Below are 22,722 nucleotides of genomic sequence, written 5' to 3' on the forward strand. Positions count from 1 at the left end.
TGAGCTGCCATAGGAAGTGGTGGAGGCTGGTACAATTGCAACATTTAAAAGGCATCTGGATGGGTACATGAACAGGAAGGGTTTGGAGGGATATGGGCCAGGTGCTGGCAGGTGGGACTGGATTGGGTTGGGATATCTAGTTGGCATGGACATCTCTATGACTCTAAAAACAATTTTTTACTTGGTCCTTTCAAGAGAACTTGCGGACAATTTTACAAATGGTTTACATTATAATCGGAGACAAAGTAATACCCAAAGAGGACATGATAAATAAATTATAGTCTTAGATGTTTGAGTATAGTGACTACCAAGTATGAATTAACACAAAATAAAACAAAAAAAAACACTTGGTTGCTGGAGGTCTGAAACAAAAACAGAAATGGCTGGCAGCATCGTGAGAAGAAAGCAGAGTTACTGTTTCAAGTCTGAGTTTTGCCAGCCATTTTTGTTTTTGTCATGAATTAACACAACCCAAATGCATAATTTATTCCCAAATCTTAATAAATCCCATCCCAGAGACTATTTGTGAATCACAAAAAAAAGAAAAAAAGAGTGCTTTATTTTGTGCTTTTTATGATCTTTGGACACCCCAAAGCACTTCACATCCAATACTTTTGAAATGCTGTCCCTGTTTTATTGTAGGAATCACATCATTACAAATCATACCACTCTCTACAGTTAAGAAAACTTTTCTTGCCATCTCCTGGGAAGCAACACTTCTGGCTTCAACTGTTTGGTTTTCATTTTCATAATACTCGGGTGGGAGAAAGACAGGTACGGACGAGGAGAGCTCCAAATACTAGCAACAGGGTCTTTGTTTCAAAAGTAGTTAAGGCAACTAAATTAAATGTCTCTAGTTTCATACAACATTCAAATTCAGCACTGTAACAATTACTTGTGATCAAAAGGTATGATAATGACTGGCAAGACTAATTCCTTGTTCTCTGAAGCAGTGATACCCAGATCTTTTACAGCATAAGATTCAACGTGCATAAAGCAAAAGAGCCCTTTCATTGAAGAAGTTTCTTGACAAACAAGCTTTTCGTGTGATCAAACAAATTGTCTCCTATCTTTCATTTTGAAATTTAGTGAGGATCGGGTTCTAAGCTAACACTATGTCATCTTTAAAAAGATATGAAATAAAAACAGAAAATCAACGTTATGCCAAATGATCTCCCTTCCCTAACTCAGAGATGACACCAAGACAAAATGTTGCTGTAGAAAGATTAAATCAGATAGGGTTCAGAAAAAAATTATCAGGATGTTGATGGGCCGAGAAGGAGAGGCTGGATAGGTTGGAACATTTTTCATTCGAGTGTAGGATGTTAAGGTGTAACCTTGCAGAGGTCCATAAAATCATAAGGGGCATAGGGAAGGTGAATAGCAAAAATCCTTTCCCCAGGCCAGGGGAGTTCAAAATTAGGGGGCATATTTTTAAGGTGAGAGGAGGAAGATTTAAAAGGGACCTGAGGGGTAACCTTTTCACACAGAGGGTGGTCTTTATGTGGAATGAACTTCCAGAGGAAGTGGTAGATGCGGGTACATTTACAACATTTAAAAGACATTTGGACACGTACATGAATAAGAAAGGTTTAAGAGGGATATGGGCCAAATGCTGACAATTGAGCCTAGCTCAGTTTGTGAAACTTGGTCAGCATGAGTTGGTTCAAAGGGTCACTTTCTGTGCTATCTGACTCTATTACTTTATGTAAAGCAAAAGGCCATACAAGCTAACTCAGCACAGATCACAGATTGAACCCTAAAATCTGGCTAGACACTGTAGACCTGGATCACATCTAGTGTTGCAAGAACTGATGATGCCATAAGAAAGTGGTTAGAGGGTGGGGACTGTGAGTCTTTTTGATCATGGAAGTGCAAGGCGGGCAATTATTAATCATCCTCAATTGCTCCTGAGAAGGTGATAGTGAGCCATTTCTTAAACTACTACAGTCCATATGGTGTAGGTACATCTATAGTGCTGGTGATGGCAGTATTTAAAAAAACACATTAATACAGCTCAAGAAACAGTATAACAGGACACCACACTTAAGATGAAGAAAGTTTATGCATCTCGGTTCCATTTTTCTGCCCCATTAATCCCCAAAATCATCAACAAGATCTTTTCAACTCCAGAATTTAAATTCTTGCACAAAGTTTCACCATACAATGGCAATCCTAAAATCAGACCATAAACAATGAAATGCATTCAGTATGCAAAGAATTAAATGTTTACAGCACTTTACGGGAAGCATTCAAGGTAAACAACAGTAGTTAACTAAGGCAATTTAAGATAGAACAAAGCTTTGTTCAAATTCCACAAAATAGAAATAACATTCTCATACAACAGCTTCAAAACAAGAAAGAATACTGAGCCAGACTTTCTTACTCATTTTATCAGCGGTACAGTTCATAGCACAACACGGAACACAACTCAAAGAGAACCCAGCAGAAAGGATAGAGAAAGATTGATGTATTTGCAGGAGTATGTCTGACAGAGTACAAATTACACAACATGACTGATGTATAACTACAGCAGCAAGAGACAGCCACACTATAAAAAGTGATATTTTTTCCCTTTCTGTCCAGCTAAGTCACACAAAAAAACATATTTGTACAGATTCTAAAGCACAATAAAACATCTGAAGATACTTTACATAGAATGGAGTCGGATAAATGAAGTTTTAAGGAAAACGTGGGCTAACTGAAGACAAGAGATGGTAAGCATCCAGAGATTTAGGGTAGAACTACCAAAAAGTGGAACCAAAATTGCTCCATTAAGCAAGGAAAATGGCAAGTTCGCAATTTCACCATTACTAATTGCTCTTGAATTTGGGATGGTTTCGGATGGCAAGATAACAATGGGACAGCAGTTTCTGTGAAAAACTCATACAGCATACATTCAGACTTTTGTGGTGAAGTGGTTGTGTTTCTATTTCTGGGCCGTAAAGTCCCAGATATGTGTCATAATATACCTGAACAGGTTGAGTAAAAACCTTTTAAGGTACGCATTAGCCATTTAGAGTCATAGAGTCATAGAGATGTACAGCATGGAAACAGACCTTTCGGTCCAACCCGTCCATGCCGACCAGATGTCCCAACCCAATCTAGTTCCACCTGCCAGTACTGTCAAAATTAGCCTTCCTCCAATTTAGATCTGATCTATCCTTTGCCATCACTATTTTAAAACTAATAGAATTATGGTCCCACAGCGCTCCCCTACTAACACCTCAGTCACTTACCCTATCTTATTTCCCAAGAGTAGATCAAGTTTTGCACCTTCTCTAATAGGTACTTCCATGTACTGAATCAGAAAATTTTCTTGTACACACTTTAATTCCTCTCCATCTAAATCCTTAACACTGTAGCAGTCCCAGTCTATGTTTATAATGTTAAAATCCCCTACCATAACCACCCTGTTATTCATACAGATAACCGATCTCCTTACAAAACTGTTTCTCCATTTCCCACTGACTACTGGGAGGGTCAATAGGACAATCCCAAAAAGGTGATGATCTCTTTCTTATTTCTCAGTTCCACCTAACTAACTTCCCTAAATGTATTTCCAGGAATATCCTCCTCAAGCACAGCTGCAACGTTATCCCTTATCAAAAACGCTTCTCCCCCACCCCCCACCCCCACCACCCCCCATCACCACCCCCCAAATCCACCCTTCCTATAGCATTTGTATCCTGGAACATGAAGTTGCCAGCCCTGTCCATTCGTGAGCCATGTCTGTAACTGCTATGATACCCCAGTCCCATGTTCCTAACCATGCCCTGAGTTCAGCTGTCTTCTCCTGCACTGAAATGAATGCAGTTTAATGTATCGTCGTACCTAACACTGAATTTTATTCCTCCACAACTTCAGAGATTCCAACAGACCCTGCATTAACATATTTTTGACTGACTCCAGTTTCAATCTTTTTCAGGAAAGAAAAGGTTTAAGCTTTTTATCATGAACCTTGTGGCATCGGCATTGACTCCAGACCTCCTACCACATGCTCATCATCACAGACTGCTTACACTCACCATTTTCTAGCTGAAGCTCTCATCAGATCTTTGCATCATTCAGACTTCATTATTTCACTGCCTTCGTGGCTGGCTTCCAAACTCTCCCTAAGCTTTAGCAAAATTCTTATTACCCTGGTATTATTCTCAACTTGCACAATACATCCACTACAGACCACCTTACTTATTGGTTCCAAGTTTCAAATTGAATCTCTCTATACATCTGTATGTAATCTACTTTCACGTACAGAAATGTCTCCCTGAATGCACTCATGCACTGATTGATGTCACTTTCATCACCAGAGCCCAAAGGACTGAAATTGCCTCACTAGTTCCCTTTGATCAAACAAGTTACTCTCTACCTTTAAGACATTTAAAATCTACCTTTTTAGTTAATCAGAATAATTCTTGCTATTTCTACTTATTTTCCTTCCCCCTATGGGATTTTATCTACATTGTTAAACATCACAACACCAGGTTATAGTCCAACAGGTTTATCTGGGAGCACTAGCTTTCGGCATGCTGCTCTTTAAAATTTAATTGAAAGAAATAACTTGCACTTCAACCTTGCTTTGATGTTCCAAATACTTTACAGGCAATGAATTATTGTCCAAGTAGAATAACTGCTCTGGAAGCAAATTCAGCTACCATTTTGGTTCTGAATTGCAAATAAAATGAATGACCCACTCATTGTCTTTGGTGGTGTCCGTTGAGGGATAAGCATCTATCAGGACATCATGAAAACTCCCCATTCTTTGAATGGTGTGAACCGACTTCTACATCTGCCTAGACCTACAAACATCCATATGACAGATTCCCTGTCAATGCAACATTCTTTCACTAAGTACTGCATTGAAGCTTCAGCCTAGATAACATGCTCAAGACCTAAAATGCGACTGAAACATACAACTATCTGGTTGAGGTAAAAGTAATATCACAATATCAAGCTGACACATTACTCAAAATTATTATTTTCTTCAAAAACACAACAAAAAACGCTATTAATGATTAAAAGATTAATCAGCTTCACAAGGTTCATATGAAGTAAATCAGAGAACAAACAGTAAAACAGCATTTAGAAAGTCACCTCTTATCGCCATAAAATGGAGTGATATTTATGATTCCTATGGAAAAATACTAATAAATTATTTTTTTTAACTGCATGGACTTTGCATGAACTTTAAAATTATTGATTTTTATGTATGACTTTAGTACATCTATTTGAGCCTCATAAATCCCATGTGAAAGTTATAAATCAATGTTTCCATTAATCTCTCACCCAACTTTAATCTGAAGATAATCGCCAACCTTGGTATTTTAATGAAACGTTGCAATTTCGTTAACGGCCCCCAACAAATTTATGAATTTCAAACATGGCAAACAAGCAAGAAGAGTTTAATTGCAAGTTACCTGGATTTGGTTAATCATATTTTCTAAACATAAATGACTCAGGGATCATTATTTGGAAATTTAAAAGGATTTCAGATGCAGGAGTCACCAGAAGGCTCCCTGGAACCAGGTAATCACAACTGCTCTTTGTTTTCATTTTAAAAATTTGCCCATCTCTGTTTCATCACCCCACTCCACCCCATCTCAACCCACTGGAATCCTCTTCCACGCATTTGCTACCTTTAGACCATTCTAATATACTCCGAGCAAGTATACCATTTTATATTATTCATTAACTTAGAAGTCATACAAATAGTCTGCTGCCCATATCCTAAATTGTAATACATTATCCAATAAGCACGTGAACTACATTGATTCAAGCCTAGACTTGAAAATTATCATTTTGTTTTTAAATTTGTGCATTGTCTCAGCCCATCCCTTCCCCATCTTCAGCCCAGTATCTGTCCAAGAAAACTGCATCCCTCCAATTGTCCTCTTACATATCTTTGATCCTCAAGATGACCCAAAACAGAATTCTGATAAAAAGGATGAAGATAATGATGAATCCAGGGAACAGGCAATTCTGGATTTAGTGATCTATAATGAGGCAGATTTGAATCAAGAACTTAAGATGAAGGAACCTAGAGGGGGCAGTGACCATAATATGATAGAACTTACCCTACATTTTGAGGCGAAGAAGCTGGAATCAGATTTAACAGTATGACAATTAAGTAAAGGTAACTACAGAGCCATGAGGGAGGAGCTAGCCAGAGTTGAAGAGGAAGGGAAGCATAGCAGGGAAGACAGTGGAATAGCAATGACAGGAGTTTCTGGCAGTAATTCAGGAGACACAGCATAAATTCATTCAAGGAAGAAGAAACATTCTAAGGAAAGAGTGAAAGAACCATGGCTGATGAGAGAAGGCAGGGATGGCATACAAACAAAAGACAAAACATTCAATGTGGTGAAGATTAGAAGGAAGCCAGAGAATTGTGAAGCTTTAAAAACCAGCAAAGGATAACTAAAAAAGTAATAAGAGAGGTGAAGATGAAATAGGAGTGTAAGATAGCTAGTCATTTAAAAGAAGATTGCAAAAGGTTTATTTCAGATATATAAAAGGGAGAAGAGAGGCAGGAGTGTGATTTGCACCACTGGAAAATGAGGCTGAAGAAGTAGTAATGAGGAACAAAGAAAAAACTGAATAGGTACTTTGCATCAGTTTTCACAGTGGAAAACACCAACAGAATACCAGAACTCCAAGAGAGTCAGGGAATAAAAGGTGAGTGTAGTGATCATCACTAAGGAGGCGGTGCTGGGGAAGCTGAAAAGTCTGAAGGTGCATAAATTATTTAGACCAGATGGACTAAACCACAGACTTCTGAAGAACTTAGTTGAAGAGCATTGATTGTGATCTTTCAGGAAAGAGTGGAGTCAGGGAGGGTCCCAGAGGACTGGAAAGTGGCTAATGTAACACCCTGTTTAAAAAGGGAGGGAGGCAGAAGACAGGCCAGTTAGCCTGAACTCATCATTGATCAAATTTTAGAATAAGTTATTAAGAATGAGATTATAGAGTATTTCGAAGTGCATGCTAAAATAAGGCTGACCCTAAAAGGGGCATTCATATTTGACAAATCTGTTGGAATTCTTTGAGGAGGTAATGAGCAGATTAGACAAAGGAGAGTTGACGTACTCCAGTTGCATTCCCAGAGATTTTTAACAACGTGCCACACAGCCATCTGCTAAACAGGATAAGAGCCCATGGTATATGGGGCAAGGATAGAGGATTGGCTGACTGGCAGAAGACAGAGAGTGGGGATAAAGGATGTTAGCCGGTGACTAGTGGAGGTCTGCAAGAGTTAATGCTAAAACAACTATTTACATTACATCATCCATTGGGACAAAGGAACTGAGGGCATTGTTGCTAAGTTTGCAGATGACACAAAGATAGGTGGAGAGACAGGTAGTGTTGAAGAATTGGGGAGGCTGCAGAAGGACTTGGACTGGCTAGGAAAGTAGACAAAGAGGTGACAGGTGAAATACAATGTAGAAAAGTGTGAGGTTATGCACTTTGGTCGGAAGAACAGAGGTGTAAACTATTTTCTAAATGGGGAAAGTCTTCCAAAATCTGAAGCTCAAAGGGACTCCCACTTCAGGATTCTCTTAAGGTTAACATGCAGGTTCAATTGGCAGTTAGGAAGGAAATGTAATGTTAACATTCATTTCAAAAGAGTGAGAATACAAGAGCAGACATGTAAAGTCGAGGCTGTATAAGGCTCTGATCTGACCGCATTTAGAATTTTGTGAACAGTTTTAGGCACCGTATCGAAGGAAAAATGTGCTGGTGCTGGAGAGGGTCAAAAGGACGTTTACAAGAATGATCCCGGGAATGAAGGGCTTGTCATACAAAGAGTTGTTGAGGATTCTGGGGATCTGTATTCAAAGGAGTTTAGAAGGATGAGGGGTGTCATTGAAACTTAGAGAATACTGAGAGGCCTGGTGGAGTGGATGTGGAGAAGATGTCTCTACTCGTAGGAGAGATCAGGACCCGGGGCACAGCCTCAGAGTGAAGGGATGACCCTTTAGAATTGAGAGGAGGAGAAATTTTTTCAGTCATGGGGTGGTTAATCTGTGGAACTCATTGCCACAGAGGGCTGTGAATGCCAAGCCATTTGAGTATATTTAAGACAGAGTTAGATAGGTTATTGGTATGTAAGGGAATCAAGGTTTATGGGGAGAGGGCAGGAAAATGGGATTGAACAACATATCAACCATTATCAAATAACAGAACAGATCTGAAGGGGCTAAGTAGCCCAATTATGCTCCTACATATTATGATCTTATTTCAGCTATTCTTACAGATTCTTAGCATCTGAAATACCGTTCTGAATAGACCAGATGAGACTTCAGTTTAACACTCCTTTCAGATGGTGAATGAAGCACTCTATTAAGTTATGCATTGAACCATCAGTCTCGATTACAAGTTCATTTCTCCAGAGTGCGACAACTTCCAATTATCAACTGAATCATTATGACTTTTTGTTTTACAGGTTTAGGATCTTTCAAATCACAAAACCAAGTTGCAGTCTAAAATCAAAGTTTTAACGTTTACATTCAGACTAACTTACTTAATGAAGAGAATGGAAATCATGATAATTTACAATTAAAAGAGTATGAAACTGCCCAAACAACAAAGTGATTGTTTGAGCTGATTTGATTATTTAGTGGGATATGTGTACTGTGATATATGAGCCTTTGAGTAAGATCTTACATCTATCAGGAGTTTCTTTATTCCAAATAGAACAGTTGAATGACTACAACTGGTCTCAGTGTGCTGAGGATACTAGAAGAGGAGGAAAAGTGAGAGAAAAAGGAAAAACATGAAGTTTTAAGCATTCAACATGAAACTGGGAAATGAACTTCTATAGGACAACATTAGTAAATTAAAATGCATAAAACTCAGTTTCCAACTATAAACATATTCATGGTTTAAATTTTCCCAGTTTAAATTATTATCCTTTTGCTTTCTTTAAATAGAGTTAGAAGCACTCACAGTTTTTCCAATAGTTGGCTTGTACACTTGACTCGGAAGGAGTCTTTCTCATTAAGGTCTCGGATCTTGCGTGCCAAATCTCGAACTTCTCGACTCAGCTTATTGTACCTGTTAAAAATGAGAGAGATGGAAAATCTAATTTTTCACCATTAAATAGGTAGTTCCACACTTGGTCTGGACAAAATGCATGGCAAATAAGGTAGGATTAAAAGTAATATTTGTCTAGATCCTACACACTAGAAAAATGGTTTCAGGCGATTAAGAAACTACATTTAAGAAAACATCTAATCCAAGTTGTAGGCCATAATGCCAAACTATTGTTACCGTCTTGAAAGTCTGAGATAAAATCAATTGCCAGTCTGGTTTTCAGCATGGCTACAGCACCGGTAACCTTGTTTGCAAATCCAACAATTTAGTGCAATTCAAGGATTTTTTGGATTAATTTTCATAAAACCCCAGCAGAATTGTGATTGTTCTTTACAATTGCTTTCAACTCCTTTTCTCATTCACCCGTGGCTGTCTCTACCAGGCCCCACTTCAACTAGAATCTGTTGTCTCTATGAAGTTGCCAGGTCTCAAGTCATGTTACATTTATCTGGATGCTTAATACAGAATAAGTTTACCTCCAAGAATTTAAAGAAACTTTATGGCTGGAAAGGGCAGTGTCCTAACAAGCAAATACCACCGAGAAGATTATGTGACACCAGAGACCCGGGTTCAATTCCCGCCTCAGGCGACTGACTGGGTAGAGTTTGCACGTTCTCCCCGTGTCTGCGTGGGTTTCCTCCAGGTACTCCGGTTTCCTCCCACAGTCCAAAGATGTGCAGGTCAGGTGAATTAGCTATGCTAAATTGCCCGTAATGTTAGGTAAGGGGTAAGTGTAGGGGTATGGGTGAGTTGCGCTTCGGTGGGGCGGTGTGGACTTGTTGGGCCGAAGGGCCTGTTTCCACACTGTAAGTAATCTAATCTAATCTAATCTAATCTAATCAGTTATGAAGAGGTAAGCAACTGCCTTCATGAAACAATTTGCCCCAATTTATAAAGACACGATGCTCAGCAAAATGTTAAAATAACATTCAGCTCCAGTTCATAGGGCAATAACTCTCTATTCAGAGCTCCCTAGAAAACGTTGATACGAATTATAACTACTGCAGTTCACCTGTCCCCACCCCAAACTGTGGTGAAACAAACATTTTGCAACAGTGAATCAATAATGAGACAGCAGAACAAAATCACAGATTTTAAAATGATTAAAATAAGATTTGATAGTCTTTAAAATAACATTTTAAGAATGGTGCCATACTTGAATGAGGGACAGGGCTAGTTTGTGCAACCAAAACAGTGGGTGAGCTTGTATCTATTACCCGGTGTTACAATTAATGTATTAGCATGGACAGAAGATTGATTAACTGATGGGAAGCAAACAGTGGGAATAAATGAGTGCTTTTCTGGTTGGTGAACAGTGACTAGTGGTGTGCCTCAGGGATCAGTGCTGGGACTGCAATTATTCATAATTTACATAGATGATTTGGAGTTGGCGACCACGTGTACTGTGTCAAAGTTTCCGGATGATACTAAGATAAGTGGAAGAACAAAGTGTGCAGAAGACTGTGAAACTTTGCAATGGGATAGAGATTGCTCAAGTGAGTGGGCAAAGGTCTGGCAGATGGAGTACAATGTGAATAAATGTGAAGTAAAAAGGAATAACAGTAAAAAGGACTATTATTTGAATGGTAAAAAATTGCACCATGCTGCTGTGGAGAGGGACCTGGGTGTCCTAATGCACGAATCACAGAAGGTTGGTCTGCAGGTGCAACAGATAATTAAGAATGTAAATGGAATTTTGTCCTTCATTGCTAAAGGGATTGAGTTTAAAAGCAGGGAGGTTATGTTGCAGCTGTTAAGGGTGCTGGTAACACCTGGAGTACTGCATGCAGTTTTGGTCTCTTTAATTGAGAAGTGATATACAGGCACCAGAGGGGGTGCAGAGGAGGTTCACGACGTTGATTCCGGAGTCGAGGGAGTTGGTTTATTAGGACACAATGAGCAGACTGGGATTATATTCATTGGAATTTAGAAGAATATGGGGGGATTTATAGCAACTTATAAAATTATAAAGGGAATAGATAATATAGAAGTAAAGAGGATGTTTCCACTAGTGTGGGAAATCAGAACAAGAGGGCATAGCCTCAAAATTAGAGGAAGTAGATTTAGTACCAAATTGAGAAGGAATGTCTTCACCCTGAGGGTTATGAATCTGTGGAATTCCATGCCCAGTGAAGGAGTTGAGGCTTCCTCATTAGATGTTTTTAAAACTAAGTGAGATAATTTTTTGACCAGTAAAGGTATTAAGGGTTATGGTGAGAGGGCAGGTAAGTAGAGCTGGCCATGAAAAGATCAGCCATGATCGTATTGAATAGCAGAGTGGGCTCGAAGGGCTAGATGACCTACTCCTGCTCCTTTTTCTTCTGTTCTTATATCTAAGGTTAGCATGAGTTGATTTGTACCAGATTATAAAACATGCAGAGAGAGATGGAGTAGATTATAGAAGATGGGGAGCATTGGGGTAGGCGAGTCTGGACAGAACAAACACATGGCTCGGAGATTCAACTTCAGATGGGCTGATAGAGATAGGTGACATTAGATAGGTGAAAGCTCAGATCATTATAACTACGGTTGCAAATAGTTTAGTTTGGTTGGAGACTGCAACCAAAACTTGGTAACATGGCAATGGAGAACATACCCCAATTTTTAACTGGAAGAAATTTCATCTAATTTCAGGACTGAATGTCAGAGAAACAATTTGTCAAAAAGGAAGTACTGTCGAAGCCAAGACAAATAGTGTTGAAGCAAAGGTTGGGTCTGATTGTACATATTGAACATCATGTCTTTGGATGGTGCTGCCAAGGAACAGCATTAAGAATTTAAAAAGTATCATGAAGTGGTTTATGTCATAGGATGGATTGAGATTAAAAAATTAACAAATTAAAATGTTGAAACAAAACAAATTACTGAGAAAACTCAATAAGTCGAGCATCATCTAGGGAGGAAAAGCAGAGTTCACGTTCTGCATCCAGTGAACAAGGGTCACTGGAAGAGTGGGTTAGAAAGTTTGCCGATGACACAAAAGTTGGTGGACGGCTATTCTAAGTTGCAATGGGACATTGGCAGGATGCAGAGCTGAGCTGAGAAGTGGCAGATGGAATTCAACCTGGAAAAGTGTGAAGTGATTAATTTTAGAAGGTCAAATTTGAAAGCAGATTACAGGGTGAAAGGCAGGATTCTTGGCAATGTGGAAGAACAGAGGGATCTTTGGGTTCACATCCATAAACCCTGCAAGGTTGCCACCCATGTTGTTAGGGTTGTTAAGAAGGCATCTGGTGTGTTGACTTTCATTAGCAAGGGGATTATGTTTAACAACCACGAGGTTATGCTGCAGCTTTATAAAGCCCTGGTTAGACCACACTTGGAATATTGTGCACAGTTCGGATCACCTCATTATATGAAGGATGTGGAAGCTTTAGAGAGGATGCAGAGGAAAGTTACCAGGATGCTGTCTGGACTAGAGGGCATGTCTGATGAAGAAAGGTGAGGGAGCTAGGCTTTTCTCATTGGAGCAAAGAAGGATGAGAGATGACTTGATAGAGGTGGACAAGATGATGAAAGTCATAGATAGAATGGACAGCCAGAGACTTTTTCCCAAGGTGGAAATGGCTACTATGAGGGGACATAACTTTAAGGTGACTGGAGGAAAAGTTTAGGGGAGATGTCAGAAGTATGTTCCTTACACAGAGTGGTGGGTGCGTAAAATGCACTGCCAGCAGTGGTAGTAAAGTCAGATACATTAGGATATTTAAGCCTTGGATAGGCACATTGATGATAGTAAAATGTAAGGTGTGTAGGTTAGTTTGATCTTGTTAACTCTAGATGGCTGGTTTTCAATTGAAAGTGACGTCGACAATGTGAATTCAATTTCCAAACCAGCTGAGGTTACCATGAAGGACTCTCCTTCTCAACCTCTCCTTTCAACTAAGGCATGGTGACTTCAAGTTAAACCATCACCAGTCCTATCTCTAATAAGCAGCCCTGTAGACTGGTAAGACTACGGCAATTTGACCTTTAATCGTTAGGAACAGCACAAGCGCGATCTGTCCTGTGTTCTGTCCATTTTAACATCACTCCCAAAGCCACAAAATCCCACAGTTCCAGACTATAAATCTCTGGATTCAGGATTTCCAGGTCCAGGATTGCAAATGACAACTGGTGGCCATGTTGTGCTTCAGGAAAACTTGGTTAGACATTATTCAATGTCTTGAATCGCTCCGTATCTTGACAGGGTGTGTATTTCTACATATACAGGTTGAGTTACCATCATGTAGACTCCCATCAAAGTTCCCTTCACATCAGTGTAGATGCCTCTTAAAATAATCCACTGTGATGTGATTGATGTCTCACCCTTTCCATCAACTCAAAGTTGGCAAGTGGATAATCCTCTATCCCGTACTGCTTCTTCATGCCAACAATACCAGCAACATCCAACAATATGTTACTCTGTCCACTTACATTTGTCCACTTTGTGCAAATGACAGGATGCCTTTACCATTCATGGTAGGTAGGTAAAAGATAAATAATGAAAACACTGAACAAGATTTTTTAATGACTCAAAGTCCTACATTCAAATGTAAACACCAAAGATCAAAGAATTCTAAGTCAAACTCAGACTGCAAACTAAGAAATAAGATTGAAGCCAATCCTGATTTTCTAGGAATTTCCATCCACTTCCTTTTCCATTTTACAAATTGCAAAATCAGTTCAAGCATCGAAAGGTTACACACTACCTATGGCACAAAGAGGAAACTGGCTCAGCAAAGGATTACTGAACTTCCAAAGGTAAGTTTTTTTAATAAATAAATTGCAATTATCCAAACAAAATCTGAAATGATGCCAATAAACAAAAGCATTCAAACAAATCAGTGCTACTTGTGGTAAATTAGAAGGTTCCAAGTCAAAACTAATTATGCTGAATTAAGAACTCACAACTCAAATGGTACCAATTAACTCTATCATACAAACTGCATAGTTAATAAAAAAATTAAGAACCTTAATGCAAGACATTGAATAGTTATGAGCTGCTCCCCTGCTGAGATTAATGGCCATCATTTCGGCACTCGCAAAAGGAGTTGCAGTTAGTATCCTGATACATGTCTACTTTCAAATCCACGTGGTTTATCATTGTTACTGGATCGGGGAGGCATGCTACAGTTTGTGGCCTACTTTGCACACAGTCACAGGTGTAAAGACATCCCAATTAACTGACTTGAAAGGTTTAAAAAAAAGTTAATTTTGTCATAATTAAATCTTGTTCCAAGGCTGAACCTGGCTACTGTACTGGCTTCTTTCAACCTCAAAACTGAAAAGGTATTTCTCTGGTGATATTGGTCTGGTATGAGTCATGGAGTGTGGAAAATAAAGCAGCTTCACTCATTCAAATCACTGAACATAAATTATGTATTGTGGCAACATGATCACAGACATCTTTCTTTTATAGGTCTATGATTTTTCCAGTTGGTTGCCAACATTTGTTTCAGCAATATATTAACAGGCAGACAGTGCTCAGATGCTACTGTTATGCAATGCGAACTGAAGAAAATGTCAAAGTAGAAAAGGCAGCGCTTGACATCAAGATCAAATTCAATTCTTAGTCGGTAAATCTTAAATGTCCTCTACTTATAGTTGCATTTAAGTCACTACAAGCAGGTAACTGCTTTTGCATCCACAGATCTACGTGCTACACCTTCATTCAGTTTTTCTAGAATAGTGGGCTACTGTTAAAAAAAACTACTAGTCTCAAGAATATCTTTGAACGTATTCCTATGTAATCAGCACATAGCTATTGCGGAAAACATAATTGGCTGTGGTTTGCGCACAAGGACTCTCTGTAAGCGTACGAATTTCATTACCGAAACATCTATTGTTTGGTAATGCAAATACAAATTGTTGGAAACACTCAGTAGCATCTGTGGGGACAGAATATTTCAGGTTTATGACCTTTCATCAACGTCTCTACAGGTGCTGTCTGACCTGCCGAGTTTTTCCATTATTTTCTGTTATTCTTTGATTTCCAGCTGAGCCATATGTGTGTGTTTGGAAAAATTACACACTCCCATTCATTTTCTGGCATTTTTAAATCCTACAAACATTAATTGTCTTTTTCTTCCCCAAGATGCAGAGTATTTCCAGCATTTCCAATTTTTATTTCAGGTGTCCAGAATCTGCAGTAATTTTCTTTTATTTTACAGAAGATTTCAAAAGTTCACTGGAGATCTGAAAGGCACAAGTATGCGTGATATTGCAATTCAAAACAGTTCTCGGTAGAACTTAGCCAACAGGAGAATTAGATAAACACCCAACTCACAATTATACAGTCACTTCCTTTTGATGCAAACAATTTTGAGTTCAATTCAATGAGAGTGGGACCACTGTAAATACACTAGGAGAAAGTGAGGACCGCAGATGCTGGAGATTAGAGTCGAAGAGTGTGGTGCTGGAAAAGCACAGCCGGTTAGGCAGCAACCGAGGAGCAGGAGAATCAACGTTTCGGGCATAAGCCCTTCATCAGGAATGAGACTGTAAATACACCCCAATTTTCTCAGTAGCAAAGTCATTTGTCACTCCATTTCTCGCATTTTGTTTTCCTTCCACTTCTCCTGAAGGTGGCAAGTCATGCTGGAAAATGGAGAAAGACAACACCAGCAACTTCATCTCGATTCTCTTCATTTGCATACTGAGGCCAAAAAGTGAGTTAATCAGCTATTTTGACCAATCCTGTCCTTGCCCAACAGTTACAAATATTCACTTTCAGTGAAAGTCACCAAATTAAACAGTAGTTCTTGGTTAATTTATCCCTTGCAGGCTTAGCAATGGTGAAAATAAATCATGGCATTGCTATTATCCAGCTCACTTAGCTAATTCAAAACATGTATATTTTTTAAAACCTGCAAAATAAAATTCAGCAAATAAAGCACAGTACTAGAAATGCACAACAATTTCAACAGGTTTTTCTTGGTCACAGAAACTGTCTGAACATTTCTAATCAAGAGCTGCAATTTAACCTGTTAAACTGGCATTTTCTTCCTCAGCTGTTTAAGACCCTTCATCCTCTTGACTCAAGATACCTTTGTTGAGCATTTGCATAATAATATTCACACTATGTCTTATGAGGAAACTCGCAACACAAACAGTCTAATTGGCATCATTTGCATTTCAGAATTGTGGCCTGAGAATTGGCAAGAACAATTTAATAGAGGAACATTTAAGAATACAAAATAAGCATATGGATTAATTAGGTTACTGGAAAAATACTGACAATTATCTGTTAGGGTAAGGGGCAAGGACTCAGAATTGACCAATCTCTCCCATCAATCCAATATCTGGCTGCCTTTAGGAAAGTAAACAAAATGTTCTGACCTGGAAGAATCAGAATGTTTACCAATTGAAGAAGGTTATCCTGCTACCATATAGAGTTTTGTTTAAACTTCTGTACAGCACTGACAACCTCATTAACCCTATAAGCAAGAAAGAGAAAAAGAATTTGAACAGCTAGGAAAGGAAACTGAAGCGGGTTACAAAGATGATGTCCAAATTAATAGGACTTGCAGGTGTAGCATTGGTCAAGAATATTTGCTTGTACAAGTTAGAACAAAGAACACAGCCGAAAAGGAGATACATTCAGGTCGAACATGAGAAAGTACATTAAAGGCAGGTTTTAGAAGCAAGTAGTTTAGATCAGTTTAGGTTAAATTAAACAAACATTTAAGAGGAGCATCTTATTTATGGTAAGCAAAAGAAACACACACACAACTGTGGATGTTGAAAATCCAAAACAAAAACAGCGATTGTTGGAGAAACTCAGAAGGTCAGACAGCATCTGTGTAGAGAAAGCAGAGTTAACACTTCAGGTCCAATGACCCTTCTTCGAACATGTGTTCCCAGACCCAAAATGTTAACTTAATTCTTGATTCTACTTGGCCATAGAAAGATGAATGATATTAATCTTTTAAAGCCTTGAACTCTTATTTGTTTCAGCACAGGTGAGGCATTGTGGGTGGTTTAGTAGGACACAATACAGTGCATAAGAGTATAAGGATTAGGAGCAGAAGTAGGGTGCAAAATGATTTACAAGGATGTTACCGAGACAAGAAAGTTTGAGTTTTCAGGGGAGGCTGATAGACTGAGACTTTTATCCGTGAAGCATAGGAGACCAAGGGGTGACCCATAAAGCTTTATAAAATCATGAGGGGCATAGATAAGGTGAATAACCAAGAGTATTTCCCCAGGATAGGAAAGTCCAAAATTAGAGGGCATTGATTTCTGTTGAGAAGGGAAATTTAAAACTGACCTGAGGGACAACATTTTTTATGAGCTGCCAGAGGAAGTGGTAGAAGCAGGCACAATTACAACATTTAAAAGACATTTGAACAGGTACACAGATAGGAATGGCTTAGTGGGATAAAGGCTGAATGGAACATGTTCAGTTTAGGAAACCTGATTGGCATGGATGAGTTGGGCCGGAAGGTGTTTCCATGCTGTATTACTATGACTCTGTGTTTATCTCTAAGTTTATCTGCCCCAGGCTTCAACTCCTTTCTCATGCCAGCTCGTCATAGCCTTCAATTCCCGAGTATTTCGAAAATCTACCTATCCCCTCTTTAAATACTTTCAGTAATCTAGCCTCCAACACTCTCTGGAATAGAGAACTGCAGACATTCACAGCCCTCTTGGAGAAGAAATTCCTTTGCATTTCAATTTTGAATGCATGTCCCCTTATTTTCTAACTATTGCCCCTCGTCCATGACTTCCCCATGTGGAAACATCTTCTCAACATCTATCATGTCAATCCTGTCAGTACATTATGCTTCAATAAGAATACCCAGATAACGAGTTAATCAGTTAACCAAATGATTAACAACAGTTTTATACTCAATGCATGTTACATCAAACTATACCAGTAATATTGATTTTAGGACATGATCAATATGACTGCAACATTTTGAAAAATAAACTCAGATTTATACAGTACTTTTGACATTCTCAGAACATCCCAAATCACAATCATTTTGAAGGCTCAATATCATGACGTAGGCAAACATAACAGCCAGTTTATACACAACTAACTCCTAAACATTAAGGAGGATGATTTTCTAGTTCGACTCTGATATGTACTTGTTCTATGTATTTCGAACAGAGGTGGTGTTGGTGTGAAATATTCTTGAACCACAGTAATCTATATTGTATTAGTAATCACACAGAACAACATAATCTCACAGATTTTGACCCAGCAACAATAAAGGATTGGTAAAATATTTCCAACTCAAGATGATCGAAAACCTGAAGAACTTTCAGGGGGTGGTGATCCATCCACTTCCTGCCCTTGCAAGTAGTAGAGGTCACAGATTTGGAAGCGACTGCCAAAGGAAGCTTGGCAAATTTTGTAGATGTTAACACTATTGCCACTATGAAGTGGTTGACCCAAATATTGAAAAATAGAGTATGGGGTGCTGATCAAATAGGTTACTTTTTCCTGAAAAGTCATGCTGAGTGTCTCAAGTGTTGTTGGAGTTGCACTCATGCAGATATGTGTCAACTGTTCCGTCACACTCCCGACTTGTACTTTGTAGGTGTGGACAGGCTTGGAGTAGTCAGGTGAGTTATGTCCCTCTGACCTTCTCTTGTAGTCACACTATTTTTCATTCAGTTAAACTTCTGATCCACGAAAACCTCACCGAAAGGTTAATGGTGGGGGAAGTTAATGTTGCTAATGTGGAGAGATGGTGGTTAGGTTTTCTGATCGAGATTTTCATTTGTGTCACACAAATCCAGGCAATCCAGCAGATACACGACTGGACAGGGAGCAGAGGGATACAAATCCTAAGAAAATAGGCAACACGTTTAGAGAGAGGATCTGGATTGGTGCAGGCTTGGAAGGCCAATAGACCTGTTCCTGTGCTATAATTTTCTTTGTTCTTTTGTTCAATGCTACTTAACACCTATCAGCTGAAGCCTGAATATTTCCTGTCTTGCTGCAGGTAGGCATGGGTTGTTATTGATTCCAATGAGTTGTGATGTCACTATATTCAGATCCAATCATCAGCAAATATCCACACTTTGAACCTTATGGAGTTATAGAGGTCTCCACACAGAAAAAGGCCCTGAAGGCCATATTGTATGCGATGGTCAAAAACAACCACCCAATTATTCTAATCCAATTTTTTTTTAGAACTTGGAACATAGCCTTGGCATTGGAAGTATATATGTAAATACCTCTTAAATGCTACAAGGTTCCTGCCTCCACCACCCATGTTGGACAGAATGTTATTAATGTACCATCTGGAGATGGTTGTGCTAACAATACTACTCTAAGTAATTTTGGCAGCGATGTTAAGGAAGTTTGAATTATTGCGCATAAACAATAAAAATCTTCCTTCATGTTAGAACTGAATCAGAGACTTTCCTGAAGATTTTCACAAACTTAATTTTTACTGAGGTCCTGATGTCATTCTCAATGAAATGCTGCTTTGATGTCAAAGGCAGTCAATCATCTTTGATATTCAACATTTTTGTATGCTTGGAAAGAGACTGGAATAAGTTTTGAACTGAGTTGTCTTGGTGTAACCCAAACTGAGCAATAGTGAGCAGATTTTTACTGAGTAAATGTTTCTTGAGTGCAGTGTCAATGACAATCTTCAAGCAAAGTGGTGGAAAATATGATTAGTGGTAACTTGCCAGATAGAATTTATGTGGATGAGACATATTTGGGCAATTTTCCATACTGATAGCATTCGAGTTACATGGAACAGCATTGTTCGTGATGTTGTTGGTTCTGAAGGAAAAGTCTTCAGCAGAAACAGCTGGGTGTTGTAGATAGCCATAACCTTTGCTGTAATTAGCTATCACCGAGCAAATCGATGGTTGAAGACTGTCATCCATGTAAAGGGGACCTCAAGAGATGTATCACCCACTCAGCACTTTTGCTGAAGATGGTTGAACATATTTGTACATGTTGTTTTGCGCTGAGAAGCAAGCCACCCTGATAATTGAGGATGAAGTGTCCTCTTATCTGCTATTCAACTATTCACACTTTTCATGGAAGGGCTGCACAATATTGATCTGATCTGTTGCTTGTAGGATAATTTAGCTCTATCCATAGCATGTTATTTCTGAAGAAGGGTCACTGTATAATTTAAGCTCTACTTTCTCTCCATAAATGCTGCCAGATGTGCTGAGTTTCTCCAGCAGCATCTGATAATGTTATTTCAACTATTTGGCATAGATATAGTTCACTGCTATAGCTTCAGCAAATTGACACATCTATAAGGTCAAACCATTGCTCCTCCCTGCATGGTCTCTGGTATTCCTCACTAAACCAGCGTTTGTCCATGAGAATGAGGCATGTTCTCTTTCATTTGAAGCCATGAGACTTCATGAGGTCCAGAGTCAATCACTTTTAGAACACATTTCCCAATTCAAAAACGTGAAATTATACAAAATAGAAAGAGAGTTAGAAAATAAATTGAAAATGAGAATGATCCCTCAAAGTATAAACTTGCTGATGACTTAGAGGACCTTTCTATCCTGGTCAAGTACCACCGTTCTACCACCTTTGGCGAATCTGTCCTGCAGATAGAACAGGACATATATATACAAATCTCATAAATTTGGCACAAGAACTTTGCAGGGTCAAATGAACAGGGTTTACTTTTGTTGTTGCAGTCACTCAGTTGACACTAAACAATTCATACACTTCCATTCTTATTCTACAGTTTTGTGGCTTGCTAGGCCACTCAAAAGGTAGTTAATCAATCATATATTTGTTGGTTGAGAATCACACATAGTCCATGGTAGATTTGCTTCCCCAAAGGACATTATGAATCAGGTGGTTTATGATGGCAATACAGTAAATTCATGTTCGCTAGTCAGAGTCATAGAGATGTACAGCACGGAAGCTAATCCTTTGGTCTAACTCATCCATGCCGACAAGATATCGTAACTTAATCTAGTCCCATTTGCCAGCACTTGGCCATATACCTCAAAATCCTTCCTATTCATATACCCATCCAGATGCCTTTTAAATTTTGTAATTGTACCAGCTTCTAGCACTTACTCTGGCAGTTCATTCCATACACGCACCACGTTGCCCCTTAGGTCCCTTTCACATCTTTCCCCTCTCACTCTAAACCTACGCCCTCTGGTTCTGGACTCCCCCCACACCAATAAAAGACCTTGTCTATTTATCCTATTTTTAAACCTCTACAAGGTCACTCCTCCCCCTCCGACACTCCAGGGAAAACAGCCCCAGCCTATTCAGCCTTTCCCTATAGCTCAAATCCTCCAACCCTGGCAACATCCTTGTAAATCTTTTCTAAACTCTTTCAAGTTTCACAACATCCTTCTGATAGGAAGGAGACCAGAACTGCACGCCGAACCAATGTCCTCTACAGCCACAACATGACATCCCAACTCCTATACGTAATACTCTGACCAATAAGGGGAAAGCATACCAAACACCTTCTTCACTCTCTATCTACCTGCGATTCTACTTTCAAGGAGCTATGAATCTGCACTCCAAGGTCTCTTTGTTCAGCAACATTCCCCAGGACCTTACCATTAAGTGTATAAGTCCAGCTCTGAATTGATTTTCCAAAATACAGCACCTCACATTTATCTAAATCAGCTATTAAGCTATTACTGATTTTTAAATTCGAAATACATTTAACTGAAATTAAATTTCCCCAACTGTCATGATGAGTACTGAACTCCTATACTGTATTTGGGTCAATTAGTCCAGCAATCTGACTTATTGGCCCAGTAACATAATCATTATGTTATTGTACTCAATGCACATAGCGTACTAAAAGAAGATAAGGAAGTAGAGTTGATTAGTACACCAACTAGGATTTGGAACTTTAACAGGTAGGCAGAAGAAGTCAAGGGTGTACGTTCACGAGCAGGTTAGTACGTGCTGGAGCCGTAGACCACCACAAACTTTCCAAATAATTGTTGTTTGCATTTTGGCAGTACCTAATTTTTTCTATCTGTCCATTTTTCCAATACCTAACTCCTGTTATATGTATTCCGAAGTCTGGACCTATGTCTGAGGAAACTTTTAAGTCATTTTGGGAATCAAGAGTTTGCTGAGTAGTCTTCTCAAATGGATGTAAAATAATTCATAATACCTTTGAAAAAACGTTCAGTGAATACACACTTAAAAGGTAAAATAAATGTTAGGGTTATGAGATAAAGCAGGAAACCGAAACTAACTGGATATTTGTCTTAAAGATAGGAGACAGGCACAATAGACCCAATAGCTTCCTTCTGTCTGCATCCTCTAGTTTTGGTCATACCAGAGCTGCCAATTCTATTACTTCATCTTTTCCTGCCTTAAACTTTCAAGTGGACACACAGTGAAAACCTAACCGTGCCTTTTCAGCTGCCGGTTTGCTCATGTGTCCAGCATGCTCATCCGTTGCACATGCCAGGTGATGATGATGCGGGGCAGGACTGGAAATACTAGACTGCACAGTGCAAGGCTGCACAGACCAGACTTGGAGGACGAGACACGCAGGTGGTCTTTGGCCAGATGACTAACCTGACAACATGCTGCATTAAGGCCAAAGGATCTGCAGAAGGAGCTCGAGCACACTGCAAAAGGAAGAAAAAAATACATTCCATACAACGATCGGGGTGGGGGGGGGGAAAGAATGGTTCTAATGAGGCAGC

At 39.1% G+C, this 22,722-nt stretch overlaps 1 protein-coding gene across 1 annotated transcript in view; it reads right to left on the bottom strand.

Annotated features, from left to right (window-relative positions):
* imp3 (IMP U3 small nucleolar ribonucleoprotein 3) overlaps nt 1–22,623 on the bottom strand; it is a 267,578-nt gene extending 244,955 nt beyond the window's left edge. Inside the window, exons 1-2 of the mRNA XM_043699953.1 lie at nt 22,592–22,623; nt 8,947–9,054 (exon numbers count right to left, since the gene is read on the bottom strand). Of these exons, the coding sequence (XP_043555888.1) occupies nt 8,947–9,054; nt 22,592–22,608 (125 nt within the window). The 5' untranslated portion in view covers nt 22,609–22,623. The remainder of the gene's footprint in view (nt 1–8,946; nt 9,055–22,591) is intronic.
* Between the last annotated feature and the right edge of the window lie 99 nt (nt 22,624–22,722).

Source organism: Chiloscyllium plagiosum, chromosome 11 (genome assembly GCF_004010195.1).
Source record: "Chiloscyllium plagiosum isolate BGI_BamShark_2017 chromosome 11, ASM401019v2, whole genome shotgun sequence".
NCBI classification, from domain to species: domain Eukaryota; kingdom Metazoa; phylum Chordata; class Chondrichthyes; order Orectolobiformes; family Hemiscylliidae; genus Chiloscyllium; species Chiloscyllium plagiosum.